This window comes from Gracilinanus agilis, chromosome 5 (genome assembly GCF_016433145.1).
Source record: "Gracilinanus agilis isolate LMUSP501 chromosome 5, AgileGrace, whole genome shotgun sequence".
Classification (NCBI taxonomy): domain Eukaryota; kingdom Metazoa; phylum Chordata; class Mammalia; order Didelphimorphia; family Didelphidae; genus Gracilinanus; species Gracilinanus agilis.
The window spans coordinates 273,662,237-273,682,956 of record NC_058134.1 but is presented as its reverse complement, the minus strand read 5'-3'; the positions used below and the strand labels follow the sequence as shown (position 1 = coordinate 273,682,956).

The window sequence follows — 20,720 nt, the reverse complement described above, 5'->3', positions numbered from 1 at the left end:
CTTCCTAGGAGATAAAGGAAATGTATTTATGTCCCCAGGTGAAGAAAACAACCGAAGCCACCTTACAGACAATACAAGACATGGTCACCATCGAGGATTATGACGTGTCCGAATGCTTCCAGCACAGTCGATCCACAGAATCCGTGAAGTCCACCGTCTCAGAAACATACTTGAGTAAACCCAGCATTGCTAAAAGAAGAGCCAACCAGCAGGAAACTGAGCAGTTCTACTTCATGGTACGTCATTCCATTTCCTAAACTATCGTGTCCACTTGAGATAACACAAAGACATTGATTGCAAAATGTTGACTTTTGGGGTTAAAAATTTTTTTCTCTCTTTTTTTCTTTTTTGAAAATTAACCTTCTCTCGTACAGAAATTCAGAGAATACCTGGAAGGCAGTAATCTCATTACAAAGCTTCAAGCCAAACATGACTTGCTGCAAAGGACACTGGGAGAAGGTAAGCGATAGAAAAACATCCCCAGAGGTGAGAAAGTGGTCTGGAATTTGCTGCTTCCTAGCCCCGCGGGGGTGGGGGGGGTGGGGAAATACCAGACTCCTCTGAGCCTTAAATGGAAGTCATGATTCCTAGCACTGTCTACCTACTTTATAAGGTTTTTATGAGTCGGGGGTAGCCCTTCAACTGCTGTGTAAATGTGTGAGTGTTGATAGTAATCAATCTATACATATGTGTTTCTGTATAAGCATCTCCTGACTAGGAATAAAAACTATTCCAGGGGTAAGGGGGTTTTGATTAATTCAGTTAGAATTTCTTAGTTTATTTATAAAAAATAATTGAAAACAAAAAATAGAAATATAAAAGGAAATCACTGCTTTCCTGGACCCAGAGTTCATTTCCCCTTGCTCTCTTTTATCTACATTTTATAGGGTTTCCTGAGATTTAATTGAAAGTGAAAAGAACATATATGTCTTCTCTTCTCCTTTCCTAGAAAGTAAACAAATTTCCTACCTTATTTCTCAGTATCTGCTACTGGTCTCTTTTCTCTAAGTACATTGTCATCATCCCTCACCTGGACTATCACAGTAGCCTTCTAAGTGGTCTCTTAGCCTCAAGTCTCTGCCCTCTCCAATCCATCATCTCAGATTCGGCTGCCAAGGTGATTTTTTTTGTAAGTGCCATTCCTTCTGTCACTCCCCTACTCCATAAACTCCAATAGTTCCCCGGTGCCCCTAGGATCAAATATAAACTCCCTTTCCAATCTAATTCTGTATTACAGCACTTCCTTCTCTGTGGTCCACCTTCTTGCTATTCCTCTGACCCTGTTATTTTATCTTTTATCTCCATGCCTTTGAACTGGTTTTCTCCCATGACTAGCATCTGCTCCTTCCTCACTCACCTCTGCCTCTTAGAATTCTTTATTGTCTTCAGAACTCAGCCCCAGATGCCTCCTTTTATAACTGACCTCCAACTGAAATGTAGCATTTCCTTCAGGTATCTTCAAAAATTATTCTGAAGGATCCATAGTCATCCCTAGGCTGCCAAAGGGATCTATGACATTAAAAAAAAAGTTAAGAATTCCTGCTATACATTAAGGCTTTCTTTATCCATCTCCCTTTCCCCTGGTTCTGGTACCATCCATGCAAAAAATTTACCTAATATTTATTTCATATATACTAACATAATAATATTTTGACTACCACAATAATAATAGCTAGTATTTTTGTAGCACTTAAGGTTTGCCAAGCACTTTACAAATATTATCAAATTTGATCCTTACTCAACCCTGGAAGGTTTGTACTATTATTATCATCTCCATTTTACAGATGAGGAAACTGAGGCAAATAGGTTAAACAAGTCACTTAACTTACCCAGGGTCACATAGCTAGGAAATGTCTTAGGACTGGATTTAAACACGTCTTCCTGACCCCAACTCCAACCAACTATTTGCCTACATATGTGTCGTCTCCCCCAAACATATGTAGTAAGTTCCTTGTGGACAAGGGCAATTTCTGGTTTTGTCTCCACAGCCCCATAGTAGTCACTTAATCATTGTTTTCTGACCGACTGGCCAATTATGCTTCTAAAATGTAAGAGAAAAATCTTTGCCTAAAGAGGGAAGAAAAACTCAAAGTGACAAGTTTTTGGAAAACTTGGCTTTGCACACGTGTCTTTACCCAGCTTTCTTAGCTTGAGACTTGAAACAAATCTTTGTCTCTGTGTCTGTCTGTCTGTCTGTCTGTCTGTCTGTCTCTCTCTCTCTCTCTCACACACACACACACACACACACACACACACACACACACATTCTCTCTTTCACACACACTCTCTTTTTCACACACACTCACTCTCACACATACACACTTTTTCACATACTTTCTCTCTTTCACACATATAAACATACATTCTCACATACTCACACACAAACACACTCACTCTTTCACACATAAACACACACCCACTCTTTCTCTTTGACATATACACATAAACACATTCTCACACACACTCTTTCTCTCTTTCACACACACAAACACACTCTTTTTCACTCACTATCACACACATACTCTCACACTCTTTTTCACACATACTCTTTCTCTTTCACACATAAACACACACAGGAAAACACACACTTTCTCTTTCATACATATAAACATACACACACACTCACACACTCACTCTCTTTCACACACACTCACTCTGTGTGTGTGTGTCTCTCTCCCAGAATGCCCACTAGAGCAGCATCCCCTAAGGTCATCGCTGAGCACAAGGGCATCATTTATCCTTAGTGGACATTCTGCATCCTTCCTGCAGGGTGTGATGTCACTTTGCAAATGGCACTCTGTGAGGTTTTGCTCTGTGAATTCATTCTTGGCACCAAAGACTGCATGAGTTAAGACACTCGAGGTCACGTTCGTAGAGTTTTTATAGCAGTGATTCACTGTCTAGAGTGGAGTCTCCATCTTCCCAATAGAATACCTCTGAATCTTATTTTAATAAGCCTTCATTGAATCCTGCATATTCTGGTCAGCTGTTGATCTCCATCCTAGATTACATCCTCAGGGTGCAGACACGTAGTAAATGGTGAAGTCCAAGCTGGTCGTCTCTTTATCTAGAAGCAGCAAGTTCCCTCTGAGCCGTTGTGGCCAAGGGTGCCGAGTCCCCACGGGGCCATTTCTCTTCTGCATGAGGGACCGGATCCCCTCCACACAATAGGAGGTCTGTTCTTGGTTTAAGATATCGGGAGAACACCCAATGCAGGCCACCCCTCTGGCCCACAAAAAGAAAACCGACTGGTCTAACGTGAATGTGACTTCAGGCACACACAGCTGCGTCTTTATCTAAGAGCTGGTGCCCAGGTCCATTTCCCCTTCTCTTTGGGGAGGGAGGGAGGAACATGGAGCCCTGGAGAGCAGCTATGGTGGCTCTGTTTCATGGGCCAGGAGGAGGCCCTTGCAAAGGAGATTTGTATTCCAGATTGTGTGGTTTAGACTTTGTTTACCCCTGAGGTCCTATGAGCCCTGGGAAGACTTTTTAGTCATTATTTTATGCATTCATTCATTTTTTGGGAGCTGTACAAAGACTATAAATAGCACCTAGCCCATAGCTTCAGGGCATTTAAGACCTAATTAAGGACACAAGTGGTATGCATATGAAACATTAAACTAAGGGTCCGAGGCAGTGGGTGACAAAGTGCCCAGAGGACTGATCCAAGGAATACGGTAGTAAATCCAGAGCCATGCAGACAAGAGGCGCTGGGTTCGAATGGTTTACAAGATGGCGGAGTTAGATGACTCCATAGGAGAGCCCTTGATTTAGTTTCTTCTTTGGCTTCACTCAATAAATGATACGAATCCATGGATGTCACGGGGGGGGGGGGGGGGGAGGGGCTGTGCCTGAGAGAGAGAGCAGAGACAAGGTGAGGGTTTGTGCCCTGAGCTCTGTATGTAGCCTGTGCATTCCACATTTTGCCATTTGAATAATATTCCATTTCATTCCTTAGCTAAACTGTACCCTCAGCTAGCATCAACGTTTGCATGTCCACTCTGAATACCTGTGATGGCAAGTGGGAATAGCATTGCCTTTTAGACATGCATACACCAGAGAGCTCTGGTAAGACCACTGGCATGGTGGGCTATTCCTATATTGTACTCCCTCATTTAAAATTAATAAACAGGAGGAGCAGCTGGGTGTCTCGGTGAATTGAGAGCCAGGCCTTGGACAGGAGGTCCTGGATTCAAATCTGGCCTCAGACACTTCCCAGCTGGGTGACCCTGGGCAAGTCACTTAACCCCCATTGCCTAGCCTTTACCACTCTTCTGCCTTGGAATGAATACACAGTATTGATTCTAAGATTCTAAGATGGAAGGTAAGGGTTTATTTAAAATTATTATATATATAGAATATTGTATATTATAATATAAAATTATATTAAAATTGTAATGATAATAATACCACTAATTAATAATACCTTTATGTAGGCTAAAGAAGGTATCAGTGAACCTGGATGATACAAGGGCACAGGAGAGGAGCTGCAAATGTGTGAAGTGGCACAACAGAAATTATATATGTAAATTATATTATACCTATTACTACAAAAGTTACATCCATGGTAAAACAAGTAGCTTTTCACCTAAAGATTTTTGCAATGGATTTTACACAATGAAAAGTATAATCCCAGAGATGGGTTTGCTTATCTTATATTTTACATTACTTATTTACTTACTTATATTACTTACATTTTACATTACTTTTTGACCCTATTACTTTTTTTAAATAAAATGTATAAAATATTTATTAAGCACTGCCACAGCCAAGAACTTGAAATACAAAATAAGCAAAGTCTGCCCTCCAGGAACTTACATTCTTTTTTTTTTAATATTTTTCCCCCAATTACATGTAAAGACATTTTTAAACTTTTTTTTTTACATTTTGAGTTCCAAATTCTCTCCCTTTTATCCCTTATTCTCTCCTCCTCTCCCTGAGACAGTAAACAATCTGATATAGATTTTATATGTACAATCAGGAAAAACATTTTCTCACATTAGTCATTTTGTGGAAGAGATCACACACACACACACACACACACACACACACACACACACACACACACAAAAGATGAGAAGAAAGTAAAATGAAGTACCCTTTCGTTTGCATTCAGGCTCCATAAGTTCTTTCTCTGAAGGCAAAGGGCATGTCTCATCAGGAGACTCTAAGATGGTCAAGGATCACTGTAGTGCTGAGAATAACTAGTTTGCTCTTTTACTTTCAAGGACATTCTCCTTCCAGTCATCCCGGTTCAAAACTTCAGCTCTTCTCTTTTACCCACATAGCCCATCAGTTGCCCAATCTCTTCATTTCTTTCTCCATATCTCTTGGATATCCCCTTCTCTCCACGCACATAGCCACCACCCTAACCCAAAATCTCAAGTCCTTGTCAGCCTCTTTCCTGGACTAGGATTCCAGTCCTTCTTCCATGTGGTTGCCAAAGTGGTTTTTATAAAGCATGACCATGATCACACACACACCCAAACCCCTCCTGCCTGCAAGATTAAATATATATAAATATATATATAGTTTTCTTCACAGCTTAGTTCCTTCTTGCCTTTTAATCTTCTTCCATTCTACTTCTATGCACTCCTGTTGACACAACCCTCCATCTTCTTCCTCTGTGCCTTTTGGACTAGCCATCATTATCCATGCCTGGAATTCCCACCTTCCCAATATCTTACTCTTAGAATTCTTACTTTCCCTTAAGAATCAGCTGAAGGATTACTTCCTCTTCCAAGAGACTTTTTTTGGTCTCACCACTACCCCAACTGCTGGCACCATTCCCTCCAAGGTTGCCTTCTAAGCAATTCTGTATTTATCTTGAATGTGCCAATTTATATATGTTGTCCTCTCCATTAGAAAGTAAGCTACTTGGAACAGATAGTTCACTCAGTGGATAGAGATCCAGGCCTGGTCCATCCTGGGTTCAAATCTGACCTCAGACACTTCCTAACTGGGTAATCCAGGGCAAGTCACTTGACCCCAATTGCCTAACCCTTATCGTTCTTCTGGAAATAATATACAGTATTGTTTCTAAGACAGAAGGTAAGGTTTTTTTAAAAGAAAAATATAAATTAGCTGGCTAGTTAGTTAATTATCAGGGCAACTAGATTGCTCAGTAGATAGAAAGCCAGGCCTGGAGATGGGAGGTCCAGGGTTCAAATCTGACCTCAGACATCTCCTAGCTGGGTGACCCTCCAGACTTGTCACTCTAGCCACTGTGCTCTCTAATTGCCCTTAGACCTATAATTTCAGTGGAATAGGGATGGGGAATCTCCTGTGTCTCTTCTGGTCAATACTTTACTTTCAACTTTCTGTCTTAGGCAAGTCACTTAACCCCAATTTCTCTGCCTTGGAATTGTTGCTTAATATCAATTCTAAGAAGATAAGGGTTTAAAAAAATAATTAAAAATAAATGTTTATTGACTGACTTACACTTTTTCAAAACTTATTTTGATGCTCTCCCAGGTGAAGGCAACAATGTTGAAATAAGCATTGAAAAATCATTAGCTCTACTCACCCAAATACAGGAAGAACCTAGATAATGAGCTGGCATACAAGAGGCCCCCAAAAAGTGTTATTCTTCAACAACAACAACAATGTAGTATTTTGATGACACGGGATTTGCATTGGGTTTTTTTTTAATAAGGAAAATAAAATTGAATACAACAGTTGGAACCAGTGCATATAAAGAATTGGTTTTGGACTTTTAAAAAACTAGGCAGTGAACTCATCCAATTAGATTCAGATTTTGATTGAGTTTTTTGTTTTGCTTTATTTGAAAGCAGGGCTGGTTGTTTTTTGTTTGTTTGTTTGTTTGTTTTGGATTTTGCTCCTTTGACATTAAGGGGGCTGACTTTAAGAGATCTGTACAAGATTTTTTTGCTTTAATGTACAAGGTCTGACACTGGAAGCTTAATTCCATATCTCTCTTTCTAGTCCATGGCCTAAGGCTTCTGAGAACAAAATTAAGTAGGTTATTCGGTTGCCATCTTCTATTGCCATTTGAGTAAGTCAACTTTCCAAAGAAAACTTGAATATGAAGAATTGCTTTCTCTAGAACTGTATCTCCTTTAGATGCTTCTCCTTTTAAGGAAAAGAGAAAGTTTATAAAATGGCCTATGAAGTCCTTTTCTCTGGAATACAATTGTCAAATTCACTATTTCTCCATCCACTTTTAGCTCTGTGACTGCTAGAACTTCTATTGGGTTTCAGTTTTATATTTTGAACCTTGGAAACAGGATGTTACAAATTATCTTTATGAGTCAATATTCAAAGGAATTTATGCTTTTAATGGCACTATAGGATAGAACTAGACCTATAATTTCTTTTAATTTTTCTTTCAAAACCCTTATTTTCTGTCTTCATATCAGTTAAATGACTTGCCCAGGGTCACAAAGCTAGGAAGTGTCCGAGGCCGAATTTGATCCTAGACCCTTTGGAACTCCAGACCCATCACTCTACCACTGTGCTCCCAGGCTGCCCCTAGACCTATAATTTCAATGGAATAGGGATGAAGAAATCTCTTGTACCTCTTCTGGTCGACATCTTGCCTTCAACTTGCTTTCTTAGAGAGTCACTATAGGGACAAGAGATCAAGTGTCCTGGCCAGGGTCTTAGCAGCCGTGTGAAAGGCAGGACTTGAAGCCAGGACCTCTAGACTCTGAAGCTGGCTCCATCTATACTCTGTCATCCTGCTTTTCCTGATGTTGTATATTGCCAAAATTTATTTGTAAAAGTTAAGAATGAGGCTCAGCTCTCATAAACACCCTGAAGAGCTTCTATAGATGTCTGTTCCTCATCAAGTCAAGTCAAGGGCTGCCATATTTCTAAATGGATAATAAAGCCCTACTTCCTCCTGCCTGCATTGCCAGTCATCTTCTCCATAACTGTATTGATCATGGAGATCAATCAGGAATTTCTGGGTCATACATGTCCATTGGCAGAATGCCAGGCCTATTATGGTAAATATTCCAGTCCACCACTACAAGAGATGGAAGAACCACTACAGGTTCTTACTACCTTACTAATATTAAGACTTCTTCTCTCCTCAGTGGATTGAGAGCCAGATGGGAGGTGTTGGGTTCAAATCTGGCCTCAGAGACTTCCTAGCTATGTGACCCTGGACAAGTCACTTAACCCCCATTGCCTACCCCTTATCCCTCTTCTGCTTTGGAACTAATATGCAGAGTTAATTCTAAGATGGAAGGTAAAGTTGTGTGTGTGTGTGTGTGTGTGTGTGTGTGTGTGTGTGTGTGTGTGTGTTGGTTTTTTTTTAATAGTTATTGGATTCAGGGCAGCTAGGTAGCTCAATGAATTGAGAAGCCTAAAATCAGTAGGATCTGGGTTCAAATCTAGCCTCAGACACTTCCTAGTTGTGTGACCGTGGGCAAATTATTTAATACCATTTTCCTAGGTTTTACTCTTCTGACTCAGAGTTGTTACTAAGATAGAAAGTAAGGGTTTTTAAGGCTTTAAAAAATAGTCATTAGAGGCTGCAGCTATTGAAAAAAATCACTGAATTTGAAATCAGAGGACTTAGTCTTTAATGTCAACTTTGTCATTTAACATCTCTGCGTCCTTAGTAAAATAACTTCTGTGGGCCTTGATAGTCTCATCTTAAAATAAAGGGATTAAGTCCTTTGATTGCCATGTTCTCTTCCAAATTGAGATCCTGTGATTCCAGATATGACTTTGAGCAATATTTGAGAGATAATTGATTTGCTGTTCCTCATCAGAGGCAGAGATTCTGAATGCTGATGAGCTGCTTAGTAGACAAGAGGGGATGCTGGGCTAGGAAGTCCTCCAGTGGCCTTGTAGAATTCATTCATCACCTACGACAGAGTAGTTTAAAAACTCCATCAAGGGGGCAGCTGGGTAGCTCAGTGGATTGAGAGCCAGGCCTAGAGACGGGAGGTCCTAGGTTCAAATCCGGCCTCAGACACTTCCCAGCTGTGTGACCCTGGGCAAGTCACTTGACCCCCATTGCCTACCCTTACCAATCTTCCACCTATAAAGTCAATACACAGAAGTTAAGGGTTTAAAATTAAAAAAAAAAAAAACAAAAAATACAAAAAAAAAAAAAAACTCCATCAAGTTAGAATCCTAGCATTGCTCAGTTTAATTGGCTCCAGGAACTTCACAGAGTGGCATGGGATTGGTAGGATAATAAGGATATAACTTGGACACAAGTGGGTAAATGCAAACTATATATATCATAATTTTAGAATAATCAGGGTGAGGGGAGAGCCCAGATAACTATGGGAATCAGCGAAGGTCTCATGTCATGGGATGGAGCTAGAGATTCCAAAAGGGTGACCATTCCAGGCCTGGCGAGATTAAAGGCTATAAAGTGACCTTCTTGGACCAGGCCTATTTCCAAGCTGCTCTTTGGGTTGCTTTAGAGTATATTGGGTGTGAAGAGCACCCTTTACACTCTCCTAGCCAGCCTAAAATATCAGAGCAGGTGGCAACCTCAAACCCTTGCAAACTTAAAATTAGCTTAGATTGTGGGAGCTCTACAAAAACACCAAATCACACAGGAGAGCAAAACCGAAGAGTCAGAAAATTCTAAAAAAAGGACCCATTATTTTAAGTGACAGGGAACCCAAAAGGAAGGTTTTTAGCTCATCTGTTAGTAGAAGCAGCATAACTGAACGCTCTCGTGCCTTAGTGTCAACAACCAAAACGTCCTTGTGATCATAAAACCAAACCACGTCCCAAGCTTCCAACTGCATATTGCAACAAAAATCCAAAGGCAGGCCAGTGAATCTTTGTGCTCTGCCCCTCAATATAATCCATGCAAAACCACACATTGACATTTCAATCCTGGTTGCATTTTGGTAGCTTTTTATCATTCTGTTACCCGTAACCATAGGTTGGCATAGGATCAAACAGGGCTTACTGCATAGAAGTCTAAACAGCAGACCTTCCTCCCCTCTCCCCAAAATGCCAGAGAGTCGCATTGTTTCCCTTCCTCTGTTTGGTCCCAGAAAGAAGGCACAGAGTTGAGATCCCAAGAGACCACATCCGGTTTTGAACCTTCAGATTCATTTCCATTCAATTAAGCATTTGCTCTATACACCACAGTAAGACACATAATGGAAACTGGCCCATCCTCAAGGAATTTACCTTCAAATCTCTTGGGAGGGCATTTTTTCTTTAATACCCAACAGGTTTGAGCAGAAGGACATATATAAATATACAGTATATATAAATATAGTTATACAGTATGTGTAGATATTTGTATATATAAATATGTATACATAGTCTGTATGTATAAATATATTTATGTATATATTCTTCTGTATATATAAATTATGTGTATATGTATATATACTGTATATAAATATGTATATATTCTTATGTGTATATATTATATATTTTTATGTATGTATATGTATTCTGTATATATACATATCTTTATATGTATATTCTGTATATAGAAGTATATAGAAGGAAGTATATAAATCAAAGAAAGGCAATCTTTTGGGAGGCCTCATATGGCTGGTGTAATTCGATTAAAAACATAAGCTGGTCTAACTTTTTAAAGATGTTTTGCACGATGCCAAGTTGGCCTACAGAATTTTTTAACATGCACAGGGGTTATTAGAAATATTTGCCTTGGAATGTGTTTCGAAGTTTATGTTAACCTCTTGTTTCCCAGTAGAGTATTAATATCAGCTTAGTGTGTGAGTAATTGTAGACTTGGTACAGAAAAAGAAAAACAAAAGCATCGCCAGGGCAAGTGACAAAGAAATGGAAAATAACCTTCATTACCTGTTTCCATCAACTGAATCCATTTTCTTTGTGTCCCTTTAGGTCACAGAGCTGAATATATGACCACAAGGTAGGAGAACGCTTGAGTCTTGTTCATAATGTAACCTACCCCTTGTTGAGGCATAATGAAAAGTCTAAACCATCATAGATGGAAATGCTTTACTAATGTATGTGAAACCCAGCATTGGCTTGACAAAGCATCGACCAATACGGTAGATTCAGATTTCTAGTTAAACCAGATTTGCTTTTATGGATTTCTGAGGGCTTCCCAGTGGGTTGGTAAAGTACTCTTGTGAGGCAATTTGGTAACAGGAGCCTGAGGTGAATATTTCTTGGATTGTCTGAACAAGAGCACTTTGAGGCTCCAGAAAGATTCTGACAAAAGAGAATTATAGGATTGGATCGTTCCATTAACAGCATTATTATATGATCTATTCTGCTAAAAAGCACCCCAAAAAAGCAAAAATAGTCACTTTCCTCCTCACTATTCTCTTACTTCCTTGTGAGAGAGGAATCACAGCATCTCAGGATGGATACAGACCTAGGATGCCATCTAGTCCAACCCATAACTGAATAAGAATTCCTTCTCTACCCTGCAAGATAAATGATTTCGAGAAAAGAAGGGGGAAACCATTCAGTCTGGAGGCACTGTATTCCATTTTGGGACAACTTGAATGGTTAGAAAGCTTTTCCTGATATCAGGCTTATCAGTGCTTCTTTGTGACTTTGTCACATTTCTCCTGGTTGTGAGCTTGGGTAGAACAAGCCTAATTCCTCTTACAAGTGATAGTCCTTCAAACACTTGGATAAAGCTATCCTACCCCCTCCCTCCATGCTCCCTTACTCCCAATCCTCATGTTTATTAAAGGTTAAATATTTCCAGTTCCTTCAACTTATTCTCATATTGAGGTTCTTTACTGGCTTTGGTCACCTTCCTCTAGATACTTTTGGTTTATTAATGTCCTTCTAAAATATGGCACCAGAACTAGAATACTCTAGGTAGGACCTACTCAGAACAGATACCAAGCAGCCTAAGATAATGTTAGCTTTTTGGAATATTCTTTTACACTTATATAAAACTAAAGTTCGATAATAACCCCGGGTCTCTCTGCATGTGAAGTGCTATCGCGGCATATTTTGTCCCATCTTGTCCTTGTGTACTTGCCAAATGACCCAATTGGGGTAATCTTATGCCCCTTCAAAAACCAATTCTTCAACTTTAATTTAACCCTTTCAGATAGCTATCGTTCTGCTGTTATGAAAAGACTTCAGAGTCACAACTGTAAGTGATCAGTGAAATGATTGGTTAAGCAGATTCCAATTCAGATTAGAAAAATTGAGGAAGTTTTTTTTTTCTCTTTAACTTCTGATAGAACAGCAGTGGGAGCAATTCTAATCAGCATTAGAAAGATTTTACAATGGAAAGCCAAGTTTTCTTTGGGCTGAGAGGTATATTGAGGAAATTGCTATGTCTGTCCTTTACCAAAATTGGCCAGATGGTTTTCAGACCTTTTATAATGTTCTTATTTGAGAGTGAACCCATCACTTTTTTTTTTTGATGAACTGACTAGACAGAGAAAATAATGCTAAGCTTTAAATTCTGTGGCAGTCAATTGGCAGTAGCAGTTTTGATTTATATACCAATCATTTCTCAATATTACACTTATCCTTCTTTCATAACAAAGAAACACAATTAAGAGAAGCCAAGCAATAAAACAAATGCATCTGGCAGAATACATTCTGTGCCCATAGGTCCCCACCTCTGTACCAAGATCTAAGGAAACATATTCCATTATGTGTCCTGTAGGACAAAGACTGGTCATCGCTGGTAACCTGAGCTTAGCTGCCTTTTGCTGTTGTTTTATTTATGTTACTGTAGTCTTTGCATGTGTGTTTCTCCTGGTTCATCTTACTCAGCATGGTATCAAGTGTTCCAGAATTTCCCTGAGTTCCTCATATTCAGCATTGCCATAAGAATATTCCATTTTTGTCCATGGATCACAATTTCTTTACCATTCCCCAATAAATAGGCCACCATCTTGTCCCTACTCCAGAAAAAATTCTTTGATGACAGCTTTTCCTCTCCTTTCCTGAGTAGAACATAAGACATTCCATTTTCATCTAAAACGGTGATTCCCAAAGTGGGCGCCACCGCCCCCTGGTGGATGCTGCAGCAATCCAGAGGAGCAGTGATGGCCACAGGTGCATTTATCTTCCCCTACTAATTGCTATTAAAATTTAAGAAAAATTAATTTCCAGGGGGCTAAGTAATATTTTTTTCTGGAAAGGGGACAGTAGGCCAAAAAAGTTTGGGAACCACTAATCTAAAATTTCCTTTGTTGGGCTACCACTAGAACATTAGCCCACTTAATTAATTAAATTTATTGAGTTAATTAATTAAAGTTAATTTCCAATAACAACTTCTTTTAATGAAGCCATTGTCAGACCTTGAGTAAAGGAACAATTAGGGATCATTCGAGACTGCGTGCCAATGACCTGTTTCTAATAGTCTTCACCTTTTCTGAGGCAGAAGCATTGACCATGTTCTGACACTTACATTGCCCACAGATATGTAAGTGATGTTCTAGCTTGAACTGGCTCCCAATTACGTTTTCCCATTAATCAATGACCTTCCAAAAACCCTAATTTTAAAGGCTATTTCATTGGCATGGGCTTTAATGGACGGGAAGCTTTTCAATCTGTCGAAAGTGACTGAAGTAGCTAGCTGCCACCCGTGATCATATTTTTACTCTTCAGAGAACCCACTGGGCAGCAGTTGAGTTGTTCTCTGCCTCCTGGGGCCTTTCCTATTCAGTAGTCCACATACCTTTTCTCACTACCTAATTAAGACTGCAAAACTAACCCAGTAATTGCAGTTACTACAGAAAATCCCAGCCTGCCTAGCTATGAGTCTGATACTATGCCACAAGGCTTTCCATTGTCCTTCCCATTTTCTTCTGTTGATAATTGCAAAGGCACAGATTTGCCTGCAAGCCATGGGGTTCAAGTCCTTCCACCCCACTGGTCAGGTGAACATTTCTACAGAAGAGTTCTTCAAATATGCTAGGAGACTGAAAACCAGACTGCCCATGAAACCATCATCTGTTGGCTTCTCTCCTTGGGGGTCAAACTTGTTCACTTTCAAGATCGAGAAAAAGAACCAATTCTTGATTTTTGCTTTCTTATTCTACATAGGTAGCCAGGTTTCTCACCAGATGTGAATTCATTAGTAGCTCTTCTATGGAAGCTTCTGAATTTGTCATCTCTTTTATCAATTAAATAAGTACATTTTCCAAAAGATTTAGCTTTAAAACATTTCCTGTGCCATAATTGTTTCTGTTATACCTTATTCAAGGACACATTTTCCCTTTTCAAGTACCATAAAACCCTTTACATCCATAGTAACTGGAAATGAATGCCAGCCAAATGTTTTAGGACCCTTCTCTTGTGTCTTTCTACTTAGCACAATCAAAAAAAAAAAAACCACATTAATTTGGGCTCCCCTTTCCAGTCCCCATTATGGAAGACAAACTTTTGTTTGAGTCCTAACTTTGCTTAATTCTCTGGTCCTTGAATTTTCTCATCTGTAAAATGAAGGGGTTGGACTAGATGGCCCCTTCCAATTTAAAATCTATTTTCCTTATGATATTTGCCATGGGAGATAGGCTAAAGAGATCTCTCCAGTGGTGTATGTTAAGTAAATCAGTGTGGTATCAAAAATGCATATATTGAGGGACAGCTGGGTGGCTTAGTGGATTGAGAGCTAGATCCAGAGCCCTCCCAGGAGGTTTTGGGTTCAAACCTGGCCTCAGATACTTCCTGGCTGTGTGACCCTGAGCGAGTCACTTAACCTCACCGTTGCCTAGCCCTTGCTTCTCTTCTAACTTGGAACCAACACACAATATTGATTCTAAGATGGAAGGTAAAGGTTTTAATATATGTGGAGAAATAATAAATAACACAATCTAATAAAAGTAATTAAATATGTATAGGAAAAGGAGAAGGAAGCTCCCATGGTGCAGTCTGTGCTTTTGCACAATAAAATAGGTCAAAAGAACTCAAGCAGGAAACAAATTTGCACTGTATGTAGGGTAAAACTTTTACAGCTCTGTGATAAAAATACTGAATTTTTAGTTAAAAGGCTTGTCTAGATACTAATTCTGGCTCTACCACCACTCTAGGACTGTCCGTGGATAAGACATCACAGGGTCTCAATTTACTCATCTACAAAATTAGTGTTTGGGCTAAATTCCTTTCTGCCTCTTAAGTCAATGATTTGGGGTAGATAGATTGATGAATATATAATTAGTGGTGCAGACTCACTCAGATGGAATATATATATGTGTGTGTATATATATATGTACATATATATATATATCGAGCATATTATAACTGTCCAATGAAAAACACATTTCAAGTAGTGTGACTTACTTGAAAGAAATAATATTGTTGCATGAGCTTATTTCCCCATGAAAATATGGGAGTAGATCTTCAATTTAAGGAGTTTTCAGCACCCCACATTTGCACGGAAGATATAAATACAAAAGTGAGTCCATCTCTCCCTTCCTTCAAGGAACTTACATTCTAATAACTGGATACAGCACAAATATGGGAATGGGGGCCAGGGAAGGGAGGTTTTTGAATCCCCCAATTTTGTATTTGTAATTTAGCCATAGCAACTGGTACCCAAGATAAAAATCCCAGCATCCTCCCGAGGTTTTTTTATTATTAAACACTGATAAGAGTGCTAGATTAGCCCCATAAATCATTTTGTTTAAATTTGTAAAGTTCCCCACAGTTCATTATTTTGTTATTTTAGTAGGACTATGATTTCTTACCACGTGGGTTCTGATAACCAGTGGATGCAACTTAGACGGTCCGTGATTCTAGCTACAAAATGTAGGGGATGTCAGAAGTCTGCTTCAGTGGATTGCCTTATTAATGAATAAAGTCCATGGTGAAGGGAGGGAATGAAAGCCGAGAAGACACAATGGGCTTCTTCTGTGGGTGGGCAGTGGTGAATGCTTAACCAAGATGCCTTCTATGTGTAATTTTGACATGATCTTTGGGTGTTTCATTTATTGTTTGATTTTTTTTTCTCTACTCAGTAATTATATTCCCTTCCCTTAGGCCTCCAAATGTTCCCCCTAAGCCCCAGAAACACAGGAAGCCCAGACCCCGATCACAGTATAATGCTAAGTTGTTTAATGGGGATTTGGAAACATTCGTCAAGGTACTGGCACAAGCCATTTGGGTGGCTGATCTCCACACTTATTACTATAATGGTCGAAACCTCTTATAAAAGGAGGCAGATCATTATATACAAGTCTCTCCTGGGGCTCTTTGCTTTTCCAGAAGAGCAATATAATATTTCCTGAAGTCAGAGGGGAAAGAAGAGAATTTGATATTTGGATTGAGTTCCCTTGGAGGAGGGGGTTACTCCTGGGTGCTGTTCCTTTGGTTTGGTATATACCAGGCAGCCCAGCATTGAGAATTTTTCTTGTTGCTGTTGTTTTTCAGACCTATGTAATTGATGGCAAATAGAGGCTATATTATCTTTTACAAGAATTTGATTATACAGTATTTTTCTTCCTTGCAAAATGAGTGATGCAGAATAAATGATAGCCTCATGGCAAGGAGCAGGGGTGGCAAGGGAACCCCCCCAAAAATTGCTTGGATTTCCCATGACTTGAGGAATTCATTATATTGGGTGAAATTGTGAGACCTGATAGTCTGTATCTTGAATCTCTGCTGTATTTACTTTCTATCTCCTTTTCATCCTGAATTTCTAATAATGCTTCTAGCCGAGGACGAAGGAACTCGCACACGAGACATCAGGTATAGTGTTAGTGGGAAAAGAGGGCAGGCTCTCTCTCTCTCTCTCTCTCTCTCTCTCTCTCTCTCTCTCTCTCTCTCTCTCTCTCTGTTGCTCTCTGTATCACTTTCAGGTCGAAGTCATGCTTGGCTTTAATGAGGTCTCTAATACATTAAAAGAGAAATGTTTGCCTTCAGAGAGTCTATTGATTCACCCAGACATTTTCCTTTAGAATGGAACTATGGAATTTAAAACTCTGGTACACAGAAATCTCCAATTTTTCTATTAAGTAGTTATCTAATTACATGGAGCATATTCCCAAAGCTCCATTACTCTACAATATCCATTTAGAAAATAGATCTTAAACTGGAAATCAGAATTTTTGGTAAGGTGATGCAACTGCTCATAGAATTCAGTCTTTAGATAATGGGTCCATTTTATGTTTGATCTACAATTTACTGTAGAGAAAAAGAAAATAGATTTGAAATCCTGGGTCAGTTATTTCCTTTGAACCATGATTTAATCAGGTTTTTTTTTCTCTCTGAGCCTCAGTTTCTTCATCTGCAAAATTAAGGGGTACTCTCCAAAGCACTCTCTATTTCCGCTCAAAAATCCTATGAGCCTTAAAGACTTTGCTACCAATTAATGGATGAACTTAGGAACTCTCTGTTAGGGCTTTGGCTGATTCATTGTGAAAGAAAAAGACTCTCTTTCTCCTTAACTCTCTGAAATATGTTATCAGCTGGGAAGGGAGTATTTCATGGAGACTCATGTCTTCATCTCTTAAACCCACAGCCATTTTATTATTAATGAAATCTTATTTCATTATTTATTGCATATATTGCATAAATTGCATTTATTCCATAATTATATTATCCCTTTTATCTGGACTTGTGGCAGCCTTGCCCCTAAATTTCTTTAAAAAAAAAAGGGGGGGGGCAGCTGGGTAGCTCAGTGGAGTGAGAGTCAGGCCTAGAGACAGGAGGTCCTAGGTTCAAACCTGGCCTCAGCCACTTCCCAGCTGTGTGACCCTGGGCAAGTCACTTGACCCCCATTGCCCACCCTTACCACTCTTTCACCTATGAGACAATACACCGAAGTTAAGGGTTAAAAAAAAAAAGATATTAAAAAAAAAAAGGCCCATGAATGTCTTCAAAATTCATAAATTTTCTGTACTTACACCAGACTTTCAATTTTTTACTTTTTAACACTTAATGGAATTAACAAATTTGATTATTTTATTTCTCCCTTCTAAAGGGAGATTAGAAGCAGATTAGAAGCTTCAAACTGGGAAAGCTAGAGGGAAGATTGTTTTTTCTAGACAGGCACAATAAACTCCAAAGAGGACATAAAACTGATTTATATTCCTATAGAGTAAAGAATAAGCTTTCTAATAACCCTAAGTCAAGAAAACGTTAGATTGTCCCCAGTGTCCACTGTTTATAACAGAGAAACATTAGATATAATTTAGGAAGATTTCCATCAAAAACATTCTTGTTAAGTATATAGTTCACAATTGAAGGGTTAAGCTTCACTTGTCCAGAATACTTATGTCAGTACAGCCGGCCAGTTCCCAAGTAATGCCAGATAAACAGTAACTGGCATTTGTATAGAACATTAATGCCTGCAAAGTGCTTTACATACATTTTCAGTTGATTCCCCCCTAGCAGCCTTGTGAGATGGACATTTGGGGTGTTTATATACCCATTTTACAGATGGGGAACTGGAGCCCAGAAAGGTTAAGTCACTTGTCTATAGTCATTGAGCTCATCAGTGTCAAAGACAAGCACTCTTTACTAGATTAAATATGGCAGATCTACATTTATTTTATTTTCCCATATGATGACTGTGAAATAGTAGGAGCCAAATTATTTTTCCCATTGTACATTTGGAGAAACCAAAGCACAAAGAGAATTGTTCACATTCACAAAGCTGCTTGGTGGTCTGTAGAAGCACTTCCCAAATTCTTACTGCTCATAAAATATTATCTTTTAAAGCCTGAGTTTAAATTCTTATCATTTACAAAATTCATGATAAGCAATAAACTGCCTAAATAGAGAGGGAAAGCGTACATATTTTAGGAATCCTGTGAAAAAATAATGTAGCCTCTTTGGAACTTTCTTAATGCAAACATTTTTCTTTTGATCACCTTTGGTTCGCTCTTTTTTTTTTTTTAAGCATTAAGTACATTGAATGTGCAAACTAATAATATTCTGCCCTTTTTTGCTGACATTGAAACACAATGCTATTAGAGATTATAGCGTTCTCTTATTTGTTTCTGTAAAAGGTTACTTCCTCTAAATGATACAAATGTACTATTTTTTAAAGATGAATCAGCTCATCAAATTTATAAATCATGACGTTAATTATTGGATTGCTGTTGAACTGACCAATCATTGCCCAATTCAGAGCAAAGTCCTATTTTCAATGCCAAAAACACTCCTTACAGAAAATGATAGTCTTGAAACAGACTCATGACAGTCATTTAGGAAACTGAAAGGAATAGTACCTACAAAACCACCCCAAACCATTAGCCATGAAACTTAGAGCAATTAAACTGCTTCTAACATTTTACTTTATAACTACTCTTTTCCTTGGAAAGATAATATCCATCCAAGAAGTCAGCAAGCATTTGTTAAAAGCTACCAGACCCAACGCTGGCTGTTGGGGATAGAGATGGATGGATGGATGGATATATATCCAAACAGATCAATATTTGCATGCCTATAAAGATCTATCTATAGCTCTCTATCCCCAACACCTAGATCAAAAAAAAATTATATATATATACACCTGTGCATATAGATTGCTTATATTGATCAACATAGACCTATATCAATTGATTATTTGTCAATCTATCAACATAGGTCTATATCGACATGGATAGACCTAGATCGATCAAGCACCATAGAGCAGTTGTTACTAAGACAGAAAGTAAGGGGATTTTTAAAATCTAATTCATAAATGAGCTAAGTCTTTAAAAGTACATGAAAAATAAATTGTGTAGGCAGTAACCTTTTTTTGAAACTACAGGTAGTGCATGACATTATCACCTGTTTAACTGAGACTGCAGTCTCCTTCCATCTCCTTCTTCAGTAAATACTTATTTTAAAATACTACCAGAATTCACATTTACTCAAAGACCATAGTGACCTTCAGCTGTCACAAGATATGAAAATGGGAAGTTTCAGAAGAAATGTCAATTTAAAATAAATCTGAGGGGCCTGAGTGTGATTTCCTAAATAAATTTTAAAATTTTTTGAATCATCAAGAAAGTGTGGAAAAAACCATCTTGATATTTATAAGCAAGTTCTGATGCAAACTAAACAAATACAGGACTTGGGGCTCACCGATGCAAGAGCTCCAGAAGGAAGGACTCAGTCTGGTATGGAATCTTTAGCTAGAGGGAAGGATAAGGTAGGACCAGATGACCTCTAAGGGCTCAGCCAACCCAGATCTGTGTTCAAATGAGTAATTGGTAAAGTACTTAGCCCAGTGCCTGGAGCACAAGAGGCACTATATAAATCCTATTTCTTATTATCTCCTGAGATTTTTTTTTCCAGTACTTTAATGGCAGGAGGTAAGCTGGTAAATGTTTAGCAACTGGTTATTTTTAAAAGCACAATACAAAACAGCTAGGTAGTTCAGTGGATAGAGAGCAAGCCAGACCTAGAGATGGGAGATCCTGGGTCCAAATATGGCCTCAGACACTTCCTAACTGTGTGACCCTGGGCAAGTCACTTTACCCCCATTGCCTAGCCCTTGCCACTCTTCTTCCTTGGAACCAATATAAAGTATTGGTTCCAAGATGGAGGTTAAAAGGGTTTGTTTGTTTTTTTTTTTAAGCATGATACTTTTAAATTTAATCTGCATTATTATCATTTTAAGTCAGATATCATTTAAGTGAATAAAACAAATCAATATGCAGTGTTAATTCTAAGATGGAAGGTAGAGTTGTTTTTTTAAGCATGGTACTTTTAAATTTAATCTGCATTCTCATTTTAAGCCAATTATTATCATTTAAGTCAATAAAACAATAAATCAAGACTTCATTCGTTACATTTTCCAGTTTCCAAGTTGTAAATGCTCACAGTGAAAATTTTACAACCAACTTTCCCAA

The 20,720-nt window shown here is 38.6% G+C and overlaps 1 protein-coding gene across 2 annotated transcripts in view; it reads left to right on the top strand.

Moving 5' to 3' along the window:
- The window catches only part of SRGAP1 (SLIT-ROBO Rho GTPase activating protein 1), a 354,516-nt gene that overhangs the window by 269,875 nt on the left and 63,921 nt on the right, over positions 1-20,720 (top strand). Inside the window, exons 9-12 of one of the 2 annotated variants that reach the window (XM_044678455.1) lie at positions 39-236; positions 375-459; positions 10,828-10,855; positions 16,590-16,623. In XM_044678455.1, coding sequence (XP_044534390.1) covers positions 39-236; positions 375-459; positions 10,828-10,855; positions 16,590-16,623 — 345 coding nt within the window. Of the gene's footprint in view, positions 1-38; positions 237-374; positions 460-10,827; positions 10,856-15,915; positions 16,019-16,589; positions 16,624-20,720 lie in introns of both variants that reach the window. The other variant, XM_044678454.1, reaches the window with a different exon arrangement.